The sequence below is a fragment of the Nanorana parkeri genome, unplaced genomic scaffold (genome assembly GCF_000935625.1).
Source record: "Nanorana parkeri isolate BGI_ZX_2015 unplaced genomic scaffold, ASM93562v1 scaffold963, whole genome shotgun sequence".
In the NCBI taxonomy this organism is placed as follows: Eukaryota; Metazoa; Chordata; class Amphibia; order Anura; family Dicroglossidae; genus Nanorana; species Nanorana parkeri.
This window is the reverse complement of record NW_017307231.1, coordinates 307,435-332,957: the sequence shown is the minus strand read 5'-3', so window position 1 is coordinate 332,957 and position 25,523 is coordinate 307,435. Positions and strand designations below refer to the sequence as shown.

The following is a 25,523-nucleotide window of genomic DNA, read 5'->3' as shown; positions in this document are numbered from 1 at the left end:
GAAAAACAAACCCCCCAAATAGGGGGGGGGGGGGGGTCAAGGGGCCAGAGGAGACAAAGGATCCACATCTTCATCTATAGGATCATACTGTCCCTCAATTTTGTTAATTTACGTTTTACTACTGTCCACCCCTGTCTTTGTGAATCTCCAATTATGTGTGAATCTCCGATTATTTATATCAAATTTGTATCAGTTGGCCACTCTGGCAGTTGTATTGGAGATATTTCTAAGGTATCCAAAAAGCCTGGAAGATCTTCGAGTGTCCTAACTTTTGCTGTTTTTCCATCTCTGTGCGCTATTAACTGGAAAGGGAACCCCCATCTATATCTTATTTCTCTTTCCTGTAAAGTTTCCAGCAGGGGCTTCAAAACCCTTCTGAGCATCAATGTCGGTTTTGAAAGGTCCAGAAAAATAGTCACTGTGTATCCATCATATATTATTGATTTCCTGGTTCTTATTGCTGAAAATATTGAGTCTCTTTCAGTGTAGTAATGTAGACGGCAAATCACGTCTCTGGGCCTTGTAGATTCTTTTTAAATAAATCCTGGTACTCTGTGTCAATAGTAAATTCAGCTTCTGGTGTTTTATCAATTATGTAATTTAATATAGCCTTAATTGTTGGAACAAGCGACTCTACAGTCTCAGGTATACCGTGCAGCCATATATTGTTGCGTCTACTCCTATTTTCAATTTCGTCCATTTTATATATCATATCCTGGATCAAAATTGACTGCTTGTTAATAACTTGCTGTTGTATATCCATTCTGGAAGAACCTATTTCCAGATTTTCCTCCAATCCCCTTACCCAGGCTCCTATGTTTAAGATATCAACTTTTAGTACTTGCAATTCCTCTTTATATGTTGTTTCCAATCTAGCAATGTACCCCTCCACATCCTCTTTGTTCGGGAGTGATCTCAGATATGCTCTTATGTCCTGCTGCTCCATCCCCTACTGTTCCAACAAACAGGTGGTCTTGGAACTGTCTGTGTCCTGTACCATACCTCTGTGAGACTCCTCTCTCTCTCTTGGGGATGCCTCAGCATAAACATGGGAATGCAGAGCATTCTTACTATTGCGCTCCCGACCATTCCCAATAATAGGAGAAGCGGGTGCCGACATCCTGGTATCCCCTCCCTGTCATAATCATGACCGGGTACCTGTAAAATACATCCCAATCTTTGTTGAGGAGTTCCGTCTCATCGATGCTGCTGGCAGAGGCTGCTGCGGCGGCTGCTTTTCTTTCCCCCCATCCGTGGGGGTCCTTAGGGCTACTAGTATGCCGGATGACTGCCAGGAGAGGCCAAGTATATACATGGTAAAGTCCCGTTAAAAGCCAGGAAAGAAAACCCAGATGGGATCCAGGAACCAGGTATTATCCGGATAGTAGCGTGGAAGCGAGGGGAGAAACGGAGGATTCCGTCTGATAGTCGGCTAGAGACAGACAGGGAAACAGGGGAGAGCATAGAGAGGAGAGCATTTTCGGCCCCGGCTTTCGTAGCTTTCCATAGCTTGGTGAGTCTTGTGCACGGGCGGCACTCGGGACATACATCATCAGCGCGCCACGCTCCCGATACAAGTGTGTCTAATTAGAACCGCAAGAGGCTCAATGACACAAGCAAACAACAGGGGTGACAAGCGGCAACCCTGTCTAGTACCCCGCTGTAAGGCAAAAGTGGAGGACAAGGAGTCGTTGATTTTTACTCTAGCAGTTGGATGATGGTACAGAAGACGCACCCAGCTGCAGAATTTGGGACCGAAACCAAAGGCAGATAGGACGGCCCAAAGGTAACGCCACTCCACATTATCAAACACCTTTGCAATGTCTAAGGCAAACAGTGCCCTGTTGCCCGGTTATCAATTGGAACCTGCATAGTTACATAGTTAGTCAGGTTGAAAAAAGTCCATCAAGTTCAACCTATAGAGATACAGAGAAAAAAAAAAGAGAAGAGAAGAAAACCTGAGCTCCTCCATGCCTCTTATAAGTTTAGCCGCCCTTCTCTGCACTTTCTCCAGTTCCCCAACATCTTTTTTGTGAAGCGGTGCCCAAAACTGAACTGCATATTCTAGATGAGGTCTTACTAATGCTTTGTACAGGGGCAAGATGATGTCTCTATCTCTGGAGTCTATACCTCTTTTAATACAAGAAAGTATTTTACTTCCTTTAGAAACTGCGGCTTGACATTGCATGCTATTATTCAGCCTATGATCTACCAGAACACCCAGATCTTTCTCCACCATTGACTCCCCAAAACATACTCCACCTAGAGTGTATGACGCATGCATGTTTTTAGTCCCCAAGTGCATAACTTTACATTTATCAACATTAAACCTCATTTGCCAAACAGATGCCCAATCACACAGTGCATTCAGATCTGATTGTAGGTTAGAGACATCCTGTAATTACTGTATTCCACTACATAACTTGGTGTCATCTGAAAACACAGAAATAGTACTTTTAATCCCCAATTATATGTCATTTATAAATAGGTTAAACAGTAAGGGGCCCAACACTGAACCTTGGGGGACACCACTAACAACCTCAGACCATTCAGAGTACGAATCATTGATCACCACTCTCTGAATGCGGTCTTAAAGCCAGTTTTCTATCCAATTACAGATGGAATACTCTATACCTACTGACCTTAACTTATACATTAGCCGCATGTGGGGGAACTGTGTAAAAACGCTTTTGCAAAGTCCAAGTATGCTATATCCACAGGCATTCCTCTGTCCAATTTATTTCTCACTTCCTCATTAAAAGAAAGTAGGTTTGTTTGACAACTTCTGTCTTTTGTCAATCCGTGCTGACTATCGCTTATGAAATTATTTTCAAGCAAAAACAATTGCATGTGATCCTTGATCAACCTTTCAATTATCTTCCCAACTATTGAAGTTAAACTTACTTGTTTTTTTAACATTGGACGTCAGCCACATGGGTTTTACTTTTAGCCTTTTAAATGTATTGCTTACTGGAATATAATTTGCTGTATGGTTGCGAACAATTGCTTTGAAACATTCCCATTTTTGTTCCGTGTTTTTTGATGAAAATATTCCCTCCCAGTTTTAACTCTTCAAGAGCAGTCCTCAGCATGGGAAAATTTGCTCTCCTGAAGTTAAGTGTTTTTATTTTTCCAGTATGTGAATGTTGTTTACAACTTAAGTTAAATTAAATCATATTATGGTCACTGCTACCCAGATGTTCTTTTATATGAATATTTGTAATAAGCTCTGCATTGTTTGAGATTACCAGATCCAGCAGAGCATTATTTCTAGTTGGGGCTTCTACAAACTGTACCATAAAATTAATTGTCTTGTAATAAGTTTATAAATGTGTGCCCTTTTACTCTCCCAGCAGTACCATTATGCCAATGTCAGGATAGTTAAAATCTCCCATTAATACTACTGTCCCCGCCCTTGCAGCTCTTTCTATTTGTTTAAGGAGCTGAGCCTCTATGTCTTCAGTAACGCTGGTGGGCCTGTAACAAACTCCAACAATTACCTTTGCGTGTTGCATACCAGTATACAACTCCACCCATAACGCCTCAGCACCATCACATTCACCATCAACAAAGTCCTCTTTCACACTCACTTTAAGATCACTTCTCACAGAGACAAACCCCGCAGCCTTTTCGTGTTAACCGGTCTCTCCAAAAGAGAGTATAGCCAGGAATATTAACAGCATGTTCAGGAACATTCTGCGGATATTGATAGCCGTGGATTTTTGAGGCATAAAACCTGATTGATCTGCATGAACAACAGAGGTAATCTTCTTGTAAATCTATTAGCAAGCACCTTGGCCAAAATTTTAACATCAGCATTTAAAAGAGAGACAGGTCTATAGGATTCCATCAATAATGGATTATTGTATTTTTTGGGTAATACTACAATAGTGGCATCGTACATAGTAGAGGGCAGGGCACATATAGATAGGGCATCATTATATGTCTCCAAAAGAGTGGGGAGAAGGGATGAAGCATATTGTTTATATACTTCAATAGGGAGCCCATCAGGACCAGGAGCCTTACCGTTGGAAAAACTAGCTACCGCCCTTTCCAGTTCCTCCAGAGTAATGGGGGCCTCCAGATCAGCACCATCAGCAGGTGAGAGAGACGGCAGGGGAACTCGCTGCACATATGATAAAAGTTCAGAGTCAGAATAGCCAGCTCTGGATGTATACAATGAATCATAGAACAGACAGAAGACCTCTGAGATTTTCCCCTGACTCGAATGGGTAGTACCCAGAGAGTCAGAGATGACACTGATATACAAAGTAGAACTAAACAATAAAGGTGATCAGCGCCAGTAAGTGTAATGTGGAAATATGAGCTACCAAGCACTAAGGATATAACTAAATATCTGTAAAATGTGAAAAAACAATATTGTGCCGAGCTAATAATCATACATATCTAATAAATTAAAACATATATAAATGAGTCACATATATGAGCCTTCAAACAAATGAGGCATAAGAAATATCTACACACATACAAAAAAGCAATATAGGCAAAAAAAGTCCCAAGGAAAAAAACAAACGCAAACAATGGTGATTGTGCAAAAAATTCCTCAGATGATTCGCAGCCAATGTGCATATAACTCTCAGGTAAGGATAATCACACAATGCAGGCAGACCTTCACCTCCACCCAGTGAGTGATGATAACAAGTGAATGCTCACCTGGGGAGGTAGACCCACAGAGCTAGGTCAAATGCACTTTTTCCCTTCTTAATGGGGGAGGGAAGCCCATGCACAGAAAAAGGCGATAAGGTCTCCTCAGATCACAGGTACCAGTATAAATCCCGGTGGAAAGAGAAAAAGGACAAGGACATAGTGTGTAACGTCCAATAAAATGCAATTTATTATATAAAAAATGCGTACTCACAATGGTGTTCACGATATACAAAGTAGGTTGTTGAGCTCTAGCTATCTGAGCCAAAAGTCTGCCCCACCCTCCACCCAAAACACATACCTGGTGAAAAACTATTTATGCTCAGATTGTTGTTGCAACAGGGCATCAAGATGACATTGAGCAGTTTGCCATTCACACTTAGTATCGTCAGAGGTTTTACTGATGTAAGCTCTTTCACTATCAGCTACTACCTGGCGAGTAAGGGTCAATGTATGTCTATTTTCATATTTAATGGTACTAACAGTCCTAAGGAAAGGACCTCTAAGGTAGGCCTCTAAGGTGTCCCAAACTATAATCGTAGATGCAGAGGGGACATTTACAGATAGGAAAAAGGAAACATCATCCTCCAATGATAAACGATCTTTGAGCAGGCCAAAAAGGATGTAGACGCCAAGGGAGCATGGATCCCCGTTTATCCCCGTGGATCCCCAACAAAAGCTGAACAGACATCATAGAGTGGTCCGATAAGCATCTAGGATGGATTTCAACCATGTTGACATAGGAGACAATCTCAGATGTGCCTGGGGCATAGTCAATTCGAGATAATGAGTTATGGGTCTTGGAATGGCAGGTGTACTGTAGGTCCGTAGTATGTAGCAACCACCACAAATCCAACAGGCCCAATTCCAGACAGTTTACTAAAGGGTGTGTTGTGGATGGGGTCAATGAGTAAGTTGGAGGGAAACCTATCCAAAGAGGCATTCATAACATTATTGAAGACCCCTACTACTAGGACAGGGATGGGTAATTTGTCTGTTAATAATTGAGCCAGGTCTTTGAGTACATCCTTGGAGAATGGCGGTGGAATATAAACAGAAACAATAACACAATCCAGTTCCAAAATACAGCAATGAAGAAACACATACCGCCCTGCCATATCTATCTTTATCTGTGTACAGGAGAAAGGTAGATTTTTGTGAATCAAAATTGAAATTCCCCTAGAATAGGAGGAGTAATAGGAATGGTAGACAAATGCATCTATTCAGGACACTTGAGGTGTCCTGGGTCAAATGGGTCTCCTGTAGACAGATAATAGAGGGTTTAATACAAAGAATACAATCAAGGACAGAACTTCTCTTTGCAGTATCACAGAGCCCCCCTTACATTCCAGGAGACCAAAGTAATCCAGTGACCAGACATTTCCAAAGATAGGCATATGATAAAAAGGAACAAGTGGCACAAAGCATGTATACTGTCAACCACCCATCAAGGGGCCTAGAATATGTGACCATATATACAATGGATGTAAAAAAGTAGAAACAAAGAACATGAAACGGAGAATACCGATAATGCCGTCCACGAAGGGGCAACGGCCCAGTCAGCTGAAGACAACAATGAAGATGTCTTTGAGTCAAACATGAGTAGGAGTGTCACCGATCCATGAAATGGAGATCTTCACCGAGTACAGCCATCAACTCTTGGGTTACCATGCAAAAAGAAAACTGGTTGCTAACAGCAAACGTAGAGAGTACCATCAGAAGATAGAGGAGAAGGGCCTGATTGGAGGCCAAATATCGGAGAATCAGGCGTCAGAGGCTTGGTGGCGGGCAAACTTATCCAGCCAGGAGGAAGCTTGAGATGGGTTGTCAAAGAACTGCATTTCTCCGCAGAGACCACGCAGAGCCTTGCCTGGTATATCATAGAGTAGGAAAGGTGCACATATTGAAGGCATTTCTTGACGACTTGAAACTATGCGCAGCGTTAATGAACCTCATGAGAGAAGTCAGGGAAGAGCATAATCTTCGAGCCGGCCAAAGAAAGTTCCCCAAGATCCCTTGCATTCCGCAGGATACGTTCCTTGTCATGATAATTGAGGAGCCGGATCAACAGAGGCCTAGGGGGGTTTCCAGGCAGAAGAGGACGAGACGGAACTCTATGTGCTCTTTCCACAGCGAACAAGGGAGACAGATAATCTTTCCCAAAGACCTCACACAATCAATTTTCAATTAAATCAGTAGCAGTGGTACCTTCAGCATGCTCTGGTATACCAACAGTATGAATATTGTTGCGGCACAGCCGGTTTTCTATGTCATCCGATTTCAGGGAGTTTGCTGAAATTTTTTGCAGCGTCATTTTGACGTCGGAGATTAAAGGAGAGGAGTCTTCTAACTCTACCCTCCAGAGCAGTCGTGCGCTCCCGCACTTTCTATAGGTCATGTCATATGAAGGAAATGTCAGCTCTCATCCCCTGTACCTGGTCTGTGAGAGAAGACAGGAAGGTGTTGCATAGCTGAACTGCTAAGTAGACATCAGCAATGGTGGGTTCAATTGATTTAAATTTAGCCTTAAAGAGATTTGGGGCTCTTAGTAGCTTTTAATATGGCACAGTCTCCGAGGTGTCATAGTCAGTAGCCGAGCAGTGATGAGGAGCAGTCGCCAGTTCTCTATGAGAACTACTGTCCCTGGATGCAGAGATGCCTTGCTGCTTAGCTGGCGACCCTGACTGACAAAAGAAGCGCTCCAGACGAGCAGCTGTATCCCTGCCCCTGTCCCCGGCTCTGTCACATGGTTGCTTGCTCGGGGGCTAGAGTCTGTAACTTGCGCCGCCACCATCTTGAGCCGCAACGCTGGCGAGCAGGCCGTCTTTCTTCTTTGTCATATCCACGGAGCAGGATGGTCGCTCAAGGCACAAAGGGGTGACCCTGGGATGTCGGAGAGCAACAGCTGCATGCCAGTGAGTGGGTGAATGAAAGAGTACACCAGCGGATGAAATTCAGGATTAACAGTGAGAGCTCTTCCTGAACACGTCCGACTACATCCAGCCGCTGGCCCGTTACTATTTGATTATATACTATGCAGTTAGTATATGTTGACATGCACAGAAGGCTTGCTTGAAGTACTGTATACTGCTGTACAGTATACTTCAGCAGTAGAGTTGAAGTATACTGTACAGCATATGAAGTTAGAAGTGTTTGGTCACTATGTCTTGTGAATATTCGAACCATTGTTCTTACTGTAAAAATAATGTCTCAAATTACATGACTTATAGATACAAACTCCATAACCTTTAGCAAACAACTAATGTAAGCTGCATGCAGTACTTCAGCGCAGTATGGTGCACCACAGTAAACCACATTGCATCATGCTGAGGTCGGTGGAATTAAATGAAATGTCACAAAGTGCCATTTCAATAAAGTACTACTCACCCCAAAAAAAAGTTACAGTGGAATGCACTTTTTTCAGCATATTGACACTGGAGCCTCAAAAGAAAGAACACCAGCAAGCTGCATTTTAACGCAGCTGCTGGTGTTAACAGGCCCCGACTTTGAATGGATCTGAATGTTTGTGGGACATTCATGTCCCCTTTAAACTACTTCATACAAATGTGTTTTAGTGTGGGTGGGACTGGAAACTATCAGTAGTATTTGAGATTTAGAGTATTTTCCAGATTTATTATCTACATTTAAAATCATGGCTAGTGAGGGTCCAGGATCTTTCAAGTACACAATTAAGTTATAATTGTGACAAGATCTTTATTGTTTGTGACCAAATAAAGCTGGGAATTTCCAGATTTTTTTTGCATCTGGCTGTACCTCCCTTTCCAGATAGTTGCTTCTTACACTTTCTGGAACTTAGTGGAGTGTTCCTGCTGGGAAACAGAAGTGGGTCTGCCTATGTTCACTTACAGATCCTCCATCTGTGCACATCACCAGGGGGAAAGTAAAGATCCCTTGTGGTCTTTTGTTGTGTTGCTGCAATAAGGAGATTCTGTGGACCAGCTGGAAGGTGGCAAGCTGCAGTGCCCTTTCTATTCAATATCCCCCGAGATCACCCTCCCTATGGACTGGCTATTACTGTTGGCAAACCTGTTGGCTGGATACTACACAGAGTGGAACGCACACTGATTCAGCTCCTTACTACATTCATTACTGGACTTTCTCCTGCAAGATGGACAAGTAGCGATACTCCTGGGTCCTGGTACAGGTCAGGTACACTTGGTTCTAGACCTATAGTACCCCTAGACTTTGTTATCTGGCTGCTTTGTTGTTGTTGTTGAATTCCTTAGATATAAAACTGTAAAACCCTGTCTGCAGTGCAATGAGTAGCCACATGACATTAGATGTCTCCAATAATAACCTAACTGACTGTTTTTCCTGGGATCTTAACTGTTTTCCCTCTGTACCACTTGCTGGCTACCACATTGCTCTGGTATGGTTACCTTTTTTTGTGGGACTTCTGTATAAGGATCTGTACCTAATCTGATAAGTAAGCCTTTTAATAAAGATTATTATCCTACTATCACACTCTGTCTGCTGGTGCACAGAGCTGCTGTGACCATCACCATTTAATCAGATTGGTTTTTTTTTGTTAGTCCCTTAAATTAAACATAACCTACTAATGCTAGCAGTGGAACTCTGTGAGGAGAAAAGAGTCTCCTGAGTGTCTCCTTGATCCCTCCATCTGTCACATCCACAGCAGCTATTCAATCAAGGGCTGTCAGTCCATTTGATGCTTTTACATACTGCCTTATTTGTGAGTATATTTTTGTCTACTCTTTTATTGAATAAAAAGGTTTTACCTGCACCAGGAAAGGCCACTGTTTGTTTGTTTTTTCTTTTTTTTATGTCTGTGTACCATTGGGGATATTTTCTTTTAATTCCTGTCCTGGACATGCAACAGAAATCTCCAAAAGTGAAGGGAATACCCCTCTTAAATAGCTGTTGCTGGAAGAGGTGACCCCTGGAGAAGATTCACCCTCATCTACTGCTTCTGTGGCAACCCAAGCATAGCATTAGGATATGTTGCAATCAGAGGCGGCTCTAGACCTTGCGAGGCCTTAGGCAAAACTTAAAAATTAGGCCCCGTTCATGCCCATAATGGAAAATTGATGGCTCTACTGGGTCTCAGGAGGCTGTGCGGGGATTCAGGTGGTCTGTGTGTAGTCTCAGGAGGTCAAGCGGGGTTCCAGGAGGCCGTGGGGCGGGGGTGTCCTCAGGAGGCCGTGCAGGGTCTCAGGTGGTCTGTAGGTCTGTATATAGTCTCAGGAGGCCATGCAGCGCCTCAGGACAGCTGTGCAGGGTCTCGTTGCAGGTGTGGGTGGCACTGTTTCAGGAAGGAGAAGATGTGCGTATGGTGCTGTAAATTGGCACTGCAGTTCACAGGAAAACAGTTGAAGTCCCGCGCTCGCTGTGGACCTCGGCAGCATTCCTATGAACTGCGGCACCTGTTTAAAGCTCTCAGGTGGTCACTGCGGGCTCTCAGGTGGTCAGTGTGTAATATGACAAATTGGCATAAAAATCGTGACAAATTGGGGCTTTTTAGATGCATATATCACTATAAATACTATCAGGGTTATTCACTAAAGGGTGAAGTGTTTGGAGGAGGCAGGAGAAGTGAACAATCTAGGACAAAATAGCTGATTTTGAGAAATTCTCCAATTCAGCTCACTTTCCAGCTCAGCTATGTTGTCCTAGATCAGGGATAGGCAACCTCGGCTCTCCAGCTGTGCTGAAACTCCAAATCCCATCATGCTCCTGCCTCTGGGAGTCATGACTGTGGCTTGCAATGCCTTATGGGCTTTGTAGTTTCAGCACAGCTGGAGAGCAAAGGTTGCCTACCTCTGTCCTAGATTGTTCCCTTCTCCTGCTTTCTCCAAACCCTTTAGTGAATAACCCTGTAAATATTTATTGTTTTAGCATAAAAATACATAGAACTATACACAACATGATAAAATGTGATTAAAATACTATGTAAACTACAATTGATGGAGGACATTATTTAAGGCCAAGACAGCATAATACATATATTGAAATTACAAGTTCACAGAGCTGGTAACAGCAGATAACTTGCATTGTTTCCACAAGTTCTTTATCCTGCTTATTTGCGGTATAAATGCTGCTCCTTGGTCCTCACACGTGGTCTATGCATTTCACCCCAGAGGAGGCTTTCTCAGGACCAACACATAGTATACCGTAGTTGAATAAAATATAAAAGACAATCATTATACATTGTTCATAGACAACACACATGTGATGAATAAATATGTGTCTGTATATAACTTGCTTACACACTTATATACAGCACAGTCATGTATCATCGTGAAACAAGGGGAGCCAAACCAGAAGACGTCTATGCCGGGGGCCACGGAGGTGAAAAAACTAGCCAGGATACCCAACTACTATCTCTCAATACTTGATAACCATAGGAGCATGAAACGTGTCTGGGAAGAGTGAAAACTATATATTTTTTACATTTTTTAGTTGTTTTCACTCTTCCCAGACACGTTTCATGCTCCTATGGTTATCAACTATTGAAAGATAGTAGTTGGGCATCCTGGCTAGTTTCTTCCCCTCCGTGGCCCCCGGCATAGACGTCTTCTGGTTTGGCTCCCCTTGTTTCACAATGATACATGACTGTGCTGTATATAAAAGTTTGTAAGCAAGTTATCTGCTGTTACCAACTCCGCACTTTGCAGAGGTGCCTTGGTGCGGTGGTGAGGCTTCTACATATTTTTGGACAAAAGTTTGTGCAACTAAAACCTCTGATTTTAACGCATACTGTTGACAGGGCAATTTGTTTGGTTGCAGGCTAGCTGGCAGGTGAGCTGGGGATTTTTTGTGTTTTGTATTGTTGTAAGCCTTCCCAATGTGCGCCCTACCATAAAGGCTAGTTATAGATTCATGTGGGTACCATGTTTTTTCTAGTTTGACTATTTTTGGTTGTGGGGACGCACTGGTTGTCCCAGCGTGCATTTGTGGTGGCTGGGCCTCCAGTGCGTCCCTGCAGCTTATTAGGAGGAGTTGGCTGCCTCCTGGTACACCTGCATGCAATTTATCGACTGCATTAATATGCTCACATTTGGAGACTCGTATACATAGAGTTAGGACCACACTTTGCAGAGGTGCCTTGGCGCGGCGGTGTGGCTTCTACATATTTTGGCCAAAAGTTTGTGCAACTAAAACCTCTGATTTTAACGCATACTGTTGACAGGGCAATTTGTTTGGTTGCAGGCTAAAGCTGGCCCTACACTGCTCTACTTTTTTCATCAACCCACAGGCAGAACAAACAAAATAGAGCAGATTCCTTCATCAACTATTTGAGCGCGTTGATCAAGGGATCCCTGCTGTAATTCTATTTTGAGTAGAAAGTGGGAGAAATATTATAAACTATTATGGTGCATAACAAAGTTATAATAAACTAATACTTATGATGGTAATCTTAATAAAAAATAGTATTAAACAGTAGTGATAATAGACTTACAGTACTGGCAACCTAATATATAGTAATCTAATTTTTTATTAAATGCAATCCCCATGAAAACAGGCATAACGAAAGCGATCAATAATGAAAAACATAAAAGCCATGAATTATAAATCAATAATTAATCAATTAAAAATAGAAATAATTTTGTGGATGTGTAAAAATTGACAATGAAATATGATTAAATCAAGTTATGTAAGGATATCAGACAATTTCCTGTTATCATTATATCATATCATGTATTTATAATTGAGCAATAAAGTATGGTGTTATGTTGATAATGACTCGAAATTGTTGACAGCAATAAAAACCTAGTAGAGGATCTAACCCTTCCTTATTGTATACAAAACAAAAACAATGGTTTTAGATACACTATTTCTTTCTGTGAACACTAGTTCTATCTATGACCCCAATGGGGAGAAATTATCTCACCTTGTCTCTGTCACAGTGAAAGAAGTTGAGGGGTGTGGTAGTCACCGGGACAGAAAAACACAAACTGCAATAAAAACACTGTCAGACATTCCAACCGTTCCCTACTCTGCTAAAAATGAACTTGTGTCTGTATCCCTAAAGGACATATTTCCTGTCTTGAGTGCAAATCTCCGCAATAGCAGCACAGTCCGCAACAAAAACCTGACAGGCGTTCTATATTTTCCATTGTTGTCCCAAAACATCTAAAAGATGGGCTTTAAAAATACACAACACTTCAATGTCTAAGCGATGGTTAATTCATAAGGTAATGCTCTCTTATTTTTAAACTTAATTACTATTCTATTCTGTAGCCATGAACAGCAAATTATATAATTACCCTGAGAGGAAATTTGACAGGCCTGTGGTATGGCTGATACCCTACAGGGCCTCCTTGTTGAAGGATGGCTTGGTGGGCAGCATGCAGACCTTCTCCAACGACAGGCACAGCATTGTTCCGAGCATTGTGATTGTTTCCAGCTTGTTGATTAACATTGTTCTCACTTTCATCCTGGTCTCCAAGCAGGTAGGAGTGTAGGTCACTACAAAATTCAAAAGCAAAGTAAATTTAGTCAAAAACTTTGTTAAACTTGTATATGGTGATTATATAAACACATTCAATATAAAGCAAAAGATTGAGTCTAATATTACCATTTAAAAAAATGGTAGTTTTTATTAAATTATTTTTAAGCATTACAATGAAAGAACAATTCCCCTTTTCCTTTCCTTCCTCTATCTTTCTGCCTCACTTCCCAAACCCCAGGTTTCAATACAAACAATAAAAATATGTTTTGACTCGTCAATGTTTTGATTCTCCTGTGTCTACACCTCTTTTTCTGAACATAATGAGACGGTTAATATAAGTTGCTATGGGATCATACAATAGTATAATAAAAAACTTTCACCAAAGGAAAAAACAGCAACATATACATATAAAAGAAGAGCAGGCAAATAACATATAGCAACCACAACTACTGCATCAAGCACAGAAGATGAGGGTGAAAAACGGAGAATTGCAGAAACGTCACCAGCACACCAAATCCTTATAGGATCAAAATTCGTAGATTTATTGCAAACTCATGAGCAGTTACACAAGCGCTTTCGGGGCCACACAGGGTCCCTTCATCAGGCATAGCAATGACACAATTATAAGAACAGAGACAGTTTAAATAGACATAAAGCAGTGCAGGAACACCCTTAGACACACACCCTGACGTCACATGGCGTCGAAAAACAGCTGTGAACAATGGAATCATTAGAAAGACAAGCTTCTATTCACCATTTTCAAGTGAAAGAGAAACCAAAGTATTGTTGCAAATTAGTCATATCTATTCACTAGATGTAAAGCATACAATTATACCAGGAAAAAAAGGTGTTATATAAACGATCCAACATGTGCAGTGATTACCGTCAAGTTGCGAATGCATATACCGGGTTGCCATAGCGACAGGACACCGTCGTTCAGCAACAGCGCACGCGCCGTGCGGTACTGGTATCGTGTTAGCAGCCAAAGAGGAGTCAAATTAGTCCGTCCTATAAATCGGATGGCGATCTTGCGCTTCAGGAGACAAACTCGGCTATTTGTTGCTAGGCAACCACAAGCAATATGCGTGTCATCCGCCCATTAGCCAGAGGAAATCGGGGAGGAGCATCACAGATCTAACTAAAAACATACTGCACAGATTCATAGATGAAAGAAAAATTACAATGACAACGCATGTGTTGTAAATATATTACTATTAAAATAAGGCAAGAATACTCTGAACAAGTAAACAGCAGAGGCGTAAATAAAGGTGCTGAAAGCTAAACAGTGGCATTATAAAATAACGGTAAGCGGCACATGTAAAGTATCAAAAAGAGACAAGCAAAACCATATGGCAGGAAGAATTATGTCAATATTGGAACAGTACAAGTTCAATTAGCAAGACAACGTGTTAGTACCATAGGTCATGCCCCGTCAGAGTCGGGCACCATTTAGAGATGTTACGTTGGGGGAAAGGACTAGCAGATATGTGAACCAAAACCAAGAAAAAGTAAAAATTGAAAACCACAGAGCTGTCGCTGCGTAGCAAATCAACCATTGTGGGCTAAAAACGTCAATTACCATGGAAATAGTGTTAGTGGACTGGTCTAAGGCGTTCATAAAGATGAACAGACCCTTACCTGGCATCAATAAAACAGGATAAACTAAGATTAGTATTTAGACCTCTGGGGTGTACAGTGTCCAGAGTGTATATCCAAAATGCTTCCCGTTGGAGAAGATGTCTGGTCCTGTCACCCCCCCTCGGATGTTTGGGCAGGTGTTCAATCACCATCCCTCTTAGTTCATGGGTCTGGTGTTGGTGATTTACAAAATGTAGTGCCACAGGTTTGTTAGCATCAACCTCTTCTCCCTTTTGTGATTTAGTGATCGCTACACGGATGTCACTCCTGCGCTTTTGAAATCTGCATTTAAACGGACCTGTTGTCATGCCAACATAAATCAATGTGCATGGACACTTTAAGATATAAACGCAGTATTCAGTATTGCAGGTGAAAAAACCCCTGATGGATTACTTGTTGCCATTATGTGGGTGTGTGAAGAACTCACCACAAATCATTGCACTGCACATGTTGCAGTGATAACATCTATAGCAGCCCGTTTTCTTAGAAAACAAATGTGGTACAGCACAGTATTTGGCTCTGAGATCAGCCTGTACTAGTGCATGTTTAAATGTGTGTCACCGCGTTTATATACATTAAGCGGTTTGTTCTTAATGACAGATGTGAGACATTTATCGGCTTGCAAAATATTGAGATTTTTGAATGTCATCCTTTTACCGTGACCCGATGCCTCGGTAAACGTCTGTAGAAAAGGGATTCTATTCTGCACATTGTGCGTTGTGGGGCACCCTGCGTGTTTAGCAATAACTTTAGTAAGTGCAGCATCAATGATTGCGGCGGCATAACCTCTCTCAGTGACACGTAAAAACTGTGAGATTGGCAGGTTATCAAGTAGGTGCCGTGGGTGGGCACTATCGTAATGTAACAAGGTATTCCTATCAGTCGGTATGATATAGACAGAGGTATCAAACCTATTGTCAACTATGGTTATTCGTACATCAAGAAATGAGACACTGTAGTCGGATACGACTGGGTTGAATACTATCCCTGGGAATAAACCATTAAGGAAAGAGACAAAGTTATCAAACAGTTGTAAATCACCTGACCAGATCAGGAATGGATCATTGATATACCGGACCCACAACTTAACGTATGATGTAAATAAAGATGTCCTTAATATGAATAAGTTATTATTGAGGACAAAAGCAAGACAGTGTATAATACACGATGTTGGTACCTCATGCATACTTCAAGACAGGAAGTGTTCAGCGGCTTTCAAACCAGCATCGTTTGGTATGCAAGTGTAGAACGATGATATGTCCATAGTAGCAAGAGACCCAAAGTTACGTATTCTTGGTAGAAAGTCATCTGTATCCTTACATAGTTATATAGTATTTGAGGTTGAATAAAGACACAGGTCCATCAAGTCCAACCTATTGCGTGTATGTATGTGATTCTGCAGGTGTTTGCATGTGTATGAGTCCATGTGTGATCTTGTTCTTAAGTGTACCTGTACCCCTGTATATTATGGTCTCTAAGGAAATTGCCCAAAAGCTTTTTGAATGATTCAACATTCTTAGCTGAAATCACTGCATGCGGCAGAGAGTTCCAGACCCTAACCACTCTAACTGAGAACAAGCCCCTTCGCCCCTTGTGCTGAAATTTGTTCTCCACCAATTTTAGGTGGTGACCTCTAGCCTTTGTTATGGAGTTAACCGTAAAGAGTTTGTTGCTGAGGTTACTATCATTGAACATCTTGTAGATAAAAATGATGCCCCCCCCTTAATCTCCTCACATCCAGCGGGAACATATTTAAATTTAGTAACCTTGTCTCATAGCTTTGGTCCTCCATCCCCTTAATTAGTTTGGTTGCCCTCCTCTGGACTCTTTCCAGCTGAAGGACATCTTTTCTGTGGATTGGTGACCAAAACTGGATCGCATACTCCTGATGAGGACGAACCAGCGATCTATAAAGTGGCACAATTATAGACTTGTCTCTACAGTACATCCCCTTCTTAATACAAGACAGGACTCTACATGCTTTGTTTACAGCAGCCTGGCACTGCAAGCTATTATTCAATCTGTGGTTTACAATGACCCCAAATCCTTTTCCATTTCTGACTTCCCTAATGGCGTTCCCATTATTGTGTAGTCCACTTGCCTATTTTTAACTTTTTTTCAAAGTGCCTTACTTTACATTTATCGACATTAAACCTCATCTGCCATATAGTTGCCCACTCAACCTATTTTATCCAGGTCCTCCTGTAATGTTATGGTGTCTAAGTCCGTGTCTATTACCCTCCCGATTTTGGTATCATCAGCAAACACTGAAACATGGCTATTCACGCCCTCCCCGATATTGTAAATAAACAGGTTGAATAGCATGGAGCCTAGCACAGAACCCTGAGGCCCACCGCTCATGACACTAGACCAATCTGAAAAGGAGCCATTTATTGATACTTTCTGGACACGTTCCTGTAGCCAGCTCTCTATCCACGTACACACCATTTCATCGATGGCCTTAGACCTCAGCTTGTGTAGCAAGCGTTTATGTGGTACTGTGTCAAATGCTTTTGAAAAATCCAGATATACTACATCCACCGGCCTCCCTCCATCCAGATCTCTACTTACCCCTTCGTAAAATGTTAGTAGGTTGGTCTGGCAGGAACGGTCCTTTCTAAATGCATGCTGGTTATCATTTACTATGCCATTATCCTAAACAAACTCTACTAAGTAGTCCTTAATCATTCCCTCTAACAGTTTGAATACTATGGATGTAAGACTAACTGGTGTGTAGTTCCCAGGTTGGCATCTTGACCACTTTTTGAATATTGGTACTACCGTAGCCTTCCGCCAGTCACTTGGTACTCTACCAGTCATTAATGAGTCCTTAAGTAGTTATAACCTGGCTGACTTCTTTAAGTACCTTGGGGTGCAGGTTATCTGGTCCTAATGCTTTATTTCCATTAAGTTTTTCAAGTCTATGTTGAACCCTGGCTTCCGTCAACCAATGTGGTATATTTTGTGATGAGCTATGTGTATTCTTATCCACATTAAACCTGTCTTTTTCCTGAGTGTATACTGAGGAGAAAAAAAGTATTCAACACTTGGGCCCTTTCCCTGTCGTTTGTGACTAACTTCCTGTGTAGCTGCCCAAATTACTTGTTTACATATTTTATTACATTCTTTGTAGTTCTGGAACGCCAATGCCGTCCCCTCCATCTTATATTTTCTAAATGCCACTCTCTTGTCCTTGATGTGTTGCTTCACTGTTTTATTTAGCAATGCAGGCTTAGTTATTGATCTTTTACTTTTGTTACCCAATGGTATACACCTGGAAATAGCATTATGTAATGTGTTCTTAAAACAATCCCACTTCTGGTCAGTGTTCAGTTTGTGAAATACGTTTTCCCATTCGGTGTTACATACTAGCTGGTGCAGCTTATCAAAGTTAGCCTTTCTGAAGTTTAGTGTTCTTGTCCAACCCCCACACTACTCTTTCCTGTACCCAACATTGAAAGTAATCACATTGTGATCACTATTACCCAGTGTCTCCCCAATTGCAATATCTCCAACTAACTCCACATTATTAGAAATAATTAAATCTAGGATAGCATTTTTCCTAGTTGGAACCCCAACCATCTGATCCATGAAGTTGTCCAGCAACATGTTCAGAAAAGGGCCCGCCATTGTCGAATGGGAGGTTCCATTAGCCCAATTAATGTCTGGATAATTGAAGTTGCCCATCACAACTCCCAGCTATTTCTATTTGGGAGTGTAAATGAGCCTCCTCCTCCTTATTGTGAGTGTTTGTTATAAACCTCCGAATATAGGGGAATATTCAGAGGTTTATAAAAAACACCCACAGTAAGTTTACGGCTAGCGTCCATCCTATCTAGTTCTAGCCACAAGGATTCCACGTCGTCTCCACTATCTCACGTGATAACGTCCCGTATGTGCACAATTAGAATATTTTTAACATACATGCAACCCCCCCCCCCCCCTTCCCCCAAGCCTGTCCCTCCTGAACAGGTTGTACCCTTCTATATTGGTAGCCCAACCATGTGCGCTGTGTAGCCAAATTTCAGCTATTCCCACTATATTGAAGTCCTCTTCGAGTAGCATAACTTCAAGCTCTACTAATTTATATGCTAGACTTCTAGGATTGGTGTACATACATTTGATTTTTGTACTACTATGGGTTAACTGTTTACTCCTTTCTTGCTCCCCACTACTTTTTTTTGTTTGGCCTTGGTATGGGTGGTACCTTACTAACTTGATTAACTTGGGCGATTGGATTCACTATATTGACTACGTTGACTGGAGTGAGCCCACTGTCCCCCCTTGTATTATTCCCCTCTATTAATTGTCCCCGTATTTACTTGTTCTACATTTAATTTATCTATTTGTATTCCCTCCCCCCATTATCTAGTTTAAAAGCTCCTCCAGTCTTTTAACCATTTTTCCCCCCAGAAGTGCTGCACCTTCCCCATTAAGATGTAGCCCATCTCGGTTAAAGAGCCGGTAACCGACTGAGAAGTCAGCCCAGTTTTCCAGGAAACCAAAGCCCTCTTTCCGACACCAGCTCCGGAGCCACTTGTTAAGTTCCCTGAACTCTCTCTGTCTCTCTGGAGTGGCTCTTGGCACCGGCAGTATCTCAGAGAATACTACCGTGCAGATCCTTCACTTCACACTAGCACCTAAGTCTCTGAACTCACTTTTTAGGACACTCCATTTGCCTCCTGTTCTGTCATTGGTGCCAATGTGCACCATGACAGCTGGGTCGTGCCCAACCCCATCCAGTAACCTGTCCAATACCCGGAATGGACAGAATTACCCGGTAAGCAGCAGACTGTTCCACGCTCACGGTCCCTATGACAGATTACCCTGTCTGTCCGCCTGATGATGGGCTCTCCCACCACCAAGATCTGCCTGTTCTGACCCTCCATCCTGCTCCCATCCTTGCTGGAGCAATCGCTCCCCCTGCGGATAGAGGAGGTGTCCTGCTCCAGTAGTGTCGCCCCTGCACTAATATTCCCAACATCCTGCACACTGGCATATTTATTGGGGTTAATCAGTTCAGGCCTGACCTCTCTCCCACTCTTCCCTCTATCCCTCCTTCTAACGGTAACCCAACTACCCACCTTGGGATCATGCTTCTCCAGACCCCCCTCCTCATCTAGGCCGCCCTCCACCACAGCCTGGTGCATCAGGTCCAGACTCCTTTCCATGTTAGTTATGCTCCTTAGTGTTACCAGTTTGTTGTTTAGATCCAGAATCTGGGCTTCCAAACAAACAACTAGCTCACATCTGGCGCAACAGTATTCACCCTCAAACACTTGCTCAAGAAATGCATACATTGCGCACGACGTGCACCTGGTTGCATACCCACTCATGGAAGACATTTTTTCCTTAATGTATGCTGGCAATTCCCTTACCAATGGTTGGAGGAAATAGTCAATATATGGTGCCATTGGTTGAGTAATGGATCCACACCCTGATACAATGGGGCGAAAGTGGAGTGGGCTAGTGCCCTTGTGAATTTTAGGCAACCCATACAGCACTTGGGTTCATTGTATGGAAACTCAGCTGTGGCGTCATCAAGCCATCCATTGGTCTTGCCCATATTGTTAATAGACCGAAGTTCAGCATGTATACTACGCATGTTCTCATGCTTTGCTGAGTCATAGCTGGAGATATCAGATAGCAGGAGATATCAGATAGCAGGAGATATCAGATAGCAGGAGATATCAGATAGCAGGAGATATCAGATAGCAGGTTTTGCTGGCTTTATGATGATTGTTGTATCGTTCTTTAGTGAAGTCAATGCGTCTCTGTCTGCCCTGGTCATATTGGTATGCAGCTTGCCACTCTTATTGGCTGGGGCCACGTCGTGCTTGTGAATGCAGGAGATCCGGAGGGGACAGAAGGTCAAGCAGTATAGAAACCAGATCTGTGAACAACCGGGGACGTCCACCACGGAGAGAGCCCGGTAGTTAATCTATCTTCCAGACCGATGACTGATAATGAACTTCATCTTCTATCCAGTGGCCCTAGCCAATAAGAGTAGCAAGCTGCAAAACAAATTATTATCCGCGCTATAGTGCTCTACCCCAAACGCCTCAATAACACCCTATTGACAGCTGCAGAGATAGAGAGAAGCTATATAAACTTCTCCCACAATATATTAAACAAAAGACACTGCACTATCTCTAATATTATAAAACTCTAAGTGCATATACTTAGTGACAATTATACAAAATGTTTACTCCAACTTATATATAGTCCATATAAAAATATTCCCAAAATTGATATGATCAAAAATAAATGTGATGAAATCCTTGTGTTTACTTTCTTTACATCAGTGAGTCAAATAATCGTTGCATATAAAGTTCCACAATCACTCTGTGCTGTGCTGTGCTTCAATTCCTCGTCAATTAATCACCAGTGATCCACCTCTAGTTGCACAAACACTAGCACACTCACCAGATAATTCTGACCACCCACTGGTCTTCAAACGCTCTGCAAAATTCCCTGGTGTTCGATGTCTCCCTCTCCACTGAATCACAAACAGCTGAAAATGATGACTCTGCCCGATGTCTCTCCCAAATCTCTCTTATCCGCTCAAAATAGAAAACCAAGATGGCACATAGTGTAAAACTGCTAGATGATAGTTTATTCATAAAAACCAGAACACTTACATTTAAAAAAGTTTTTCAGCGCTGTAAAAACATAAAATCGGCTTGTATGAGCTCAGCTCTGTCTCCTCCACTCCATACACTAGCGTCAGCATGTAGCTCCTCCCCTACGTGTTTCGTCCAATGGACTTTCTCAAGGGTAGCATACACACTGACTTTATCTCCTTTTATATTTCCCAGATACCACATATACATACCCAGATACCACATTTGCATACCCAGATACCACATTTGCATACCTAGATATCACATTTACATATAGAGATGGTAGTTTCCTTTGGCCTGTATATATGAATCTACCACATCTCTATTACCTATGTGTATCTTGTAAAATCATTAACTAAAAACATCTTACTATAAAACATGTATAATATTAGATACAAAATCTACAACCCCCTAGATGGTACTATAGGTCATTGGGATCTTTAGGCTCATAAATAAATTAGCATTAACCCCTCATGATAGGTATTCACATTAACACATATTAATTATCTTACAGTCAGCACTATATGTCATTGAAAACTAGTAGGCCCATAATTAAATTAACATAAACCCCTCAAAATGGGTTTTCAGGTTACCCCACGTGTATTACCTTATTATTTCACGATCAGAAATCAGAAACTATATTCCAAACCTCCCATCAGATGTCATTCTATCCCATTTAAATCTAATGGGCCCACACATGAAATATACCGTTATCCTCTGATAAATAAATCGCATAATAACCTCACATTTAGCATAATATTGTCCATCTTGCCAGCCTGGCAACCTAAAGATGGCATGGAAGGGTTTTGTATTTTTATCCCCAAAACTAAAAGTTATTATATCCTTCACTCTCCAAAAGGGATAGCATACAAAGGACTTATATCAATCTCCAGTGATTTCCCCCTCAGCTGTTACTGATAAAACAGTTTAGGTCCAATTCAACATTCAAACCCCTAGGATGCATTGTATCCAGCATATAGATCCATTTCGTCTCATTCTGTGAGATCATTCTAGTTCTATTAATACCTCTCCATTGGCTGAATACTCTGTCCACTCCATAAAAAGTCAACAACGAAGGGTTTTTATTGTGGACCTGTTTAAAATGTTTTGAAACACTATGCTGATCAAATCCATTTTTTATATTATTCATATGCTCCCCAATTCTAATACGTAATTCTCTGGTAGTGCTACCTACGTATTGTAGGCCAAAAGGGCACTCCAATACGTAGGTTACGTATGATGTACGACAGGAAACAAATTCTTAGATTTCGAATAGTCTTCCATTTGAATTTGAAATAAAATGTGTTTTTCTTCCATTTCCCCCTTTTTGGTTATTCTACAACAGGGGCGCCCACTATTTTTCGTCTGGAGATCTACTTTTCAAATGACGAGCTCATTGAGATCTACCAACGAAAAAACACCTGCATTCAGGGGCGGGAGGTGGCGTGGGTTGCGCAAGCAGGCCCCTCACCCACAGTGCGATCAGATGCTGCAAGCACTATTTTTGCAGATCGTACTGGACCGGAATGCAGGCACTAATGTGCCTGCGTTCCGAGTGCGGGCGATCGCACTGTGGGCAATGCCATTGACTTCAATACAGCTCCACACCCCCTCCCGCACCGGAACGCAGAGAGTCGGCCTGCTTACATTCCAGTGCATTCCAGTACATTACAGGTCCCGGCATCCTGTCCTCCCGTGGTGCTCGGATCCTGGCCGAGGGTCTCTCTCTCCTCACTGCTCTGCATTAGTTAGTGACAGCGGCTCTGTCCTCCGCCCTCCCCCGCCGCTGGTTCCTTCACTTCTTCTCGGATCCCCGCTGGGGAGAGCAGCGGGGATCCAGAGAAGCGGCGGGAGGAGAGGACATGGCGATCTACCAGTGATCGCTACGCGATCGACTGGTAGATCGCGATCGACCTTGTGGGCACCCCTGTTCTACAACAATTACAGTACTTACAAGGATAAAATCCCACCCCTCCAAAATAGTTCTTAATCTTTTGGTGGTGGGTCTACTACATTGTGTACCAGCCTATCTTTAAGGGAGGGTGCTTTTCTGTATATAACTTGCGGTTTCTTGGAAATTAAAGGGCCAATTATCCTATCCATCTTTAAAATTCCCCAGTGTTTCTTGATCATTTTCTCACAGTCTCTGTATTGAGCAGTATAATTAGTTATAAAGGATAAGGGGTAGCCAAGTCTCCTCTCCTTGTTTCTTATTTCCTCTCAAAAGTTGGTCCCTCTATCAACCAAATCTTTATTATTCCTCACTTCCCTTTCATTATACCCCTTTTCTTTAAACTTGGTCTCCAGAATACTGGCCGGTGTGATATATTCTTCTTCTAAAGTACAGTTTCTATTCTTCATCTCCTCCCCAAATCAACAAAATATCGCCAATATATCGTTTCCAATACAGCAAACCTGGTCTCTGTTTTGCATAAATATGTTTTTCCTACCATCGGGCCATGAATAAGTTAGCAAGGCTGGGAGCAAATTTAGCTCCCATGGCTACTCCCTTTATTTGTAAGTAATATTATTTCAGATACCAGAAGTAGTTTCTTCTCATAGAGAAGTCTAAACATTTTAGTATAAAATCTATTTGTTCTTGCTTGAGGTCACTATATGTGTGAAAGGCCCACCTAGTGGCCTGTATTTCTAATTTAGGTGGAATATTTGTATATAGTGACACAACATCTATAGTAACAAAGATGAAGCTGCCACTATCTCCAAATACTGCCAGGGAGTTTATTACATCTCTGCTATCTTTTAAAAATGATTTAGTCTCAATAACCATAGGCTGAAGAAAGAAAGAAACGTATTCGCCCACCCTGGATAGAAGGGATCCAATCCCACTAACTATGGGTCGCCCAGTTGGGGTTTTTGGATTTTTGTGTATTTTAGGTGAAAAATATATTACAGGAATTCTACATACTGAGGGGATTATAAACGGATTATGAAATGAACATGAAATTAATATTTTTCATGCCGTTGTTAACTAAGGCTTGTATCCCCATAGTGGAAAAAAAATAGATGAGCACATGTCCGGACTCCAGACCAGAGCACTGTAGGCACAGCTATATCCAATTCTGTATACCTGGCCGTATATTATTATTATTTATTTATTTATTTTAAAATAAAGGCAGGTATGCAGAATTGGATATAGCTGTGCCACACTATACAGTGTTCTGGGCTGGAGTCTGGACATGTGCTTATCTATTTTCCCCACTATGGGGATACAAGTCTTAGTTAGCAACGGCATGAAAAATATTCATTTCATGTTCTTCATAATATTAAGAAACGGACCTAACCCCGTACACGGTCTGGGAAGCCCACAAGGCCTACATTAGGGGGATCCTGATTAAATTGGGAACTAGGCACAAAAAACAGAGGCTTGAACAGCAGACTGCGCTCCTGACACAGATCCATGCCCTGGAGCTCCTCCACACGCGACGCCACGACCCCAACGTACTGTCCCAATTGCGGAGTGCCAGGGAATCTGTGTTCTTTAGGCATGGACAGAGCCAAAGCCACCCTCACCAGGTGCCGTAGGCACTTCTACGAATATGGGAATCAGTGCAGCCGCTCCCTTGTGCAAGCCCTCCGCCAGCAACATGCGTGAACATTTGTCCCGGTGATTAAAGCCCCCTCTGGAAGCAACTGGCACCTACCAGAGGACAGCATTCCGCGATTGCTATGCCTCCCTTTACAACCTACCGAGCCCTCAGACCGCCTCTGACATGATCGCACTTCAAAGGCGCATCCGTACCTACCTAGGAGTCCAATATGCCATACCTCCCCTCCGAGATACGGTCCTCCTTGGAGGACCCTATCTCACTTGAGGAGCTGGAGGTGGCCGTCAAGCAAACCAATACGGGCAAGGCCCCAGGCCCGGATGGCTTCACCCTTGCATATTATAAGAAGTTCCCCGCTCTACTCTATGGTCGTATGCTCGCAGCCTGGAATTCGGTCAAAGAACTTCCTTCCCTCCCTAGGGACGCCCTATCAGCCCACATAGCAGTGATCCCTAAGCCGGACAAAGACCCTACAGTATGCCAGAGATACCGCCCTATCTCCCTTCTAAACGTCGACATCAAGCTCTTTGCCAAGGTTCTCGCCACGCGACTCCTGCCATACCTCCCCTCTATGATACACTCGGACCAGTGTACCAA

General features: G+C 42.4%; 1 protein-coding gene across 1 annotated transcript in view; it reads right to left on the bottom strand.

The window, feature by feature from the left end:
* The window catches only part of MARCH6 (membrane associated ring-CH-type finger 6), a 499,681-nt gene that overhangs the window by 192,689 nt on the left and 281,469 nt on the right, over positions 1 to 25,523 (bottom strand). The window contains exon 14 of the mRNA XM_018566614.1: positions 12,915 to 13,116. Coding sequence (XP_018422116.1) covers positions 12,915 to 13,116 — 202 coding nt within the window. The remainder of the gene's footprint in view (positions 1 to 12,914; positions 13,117 to 25,523) is intronic.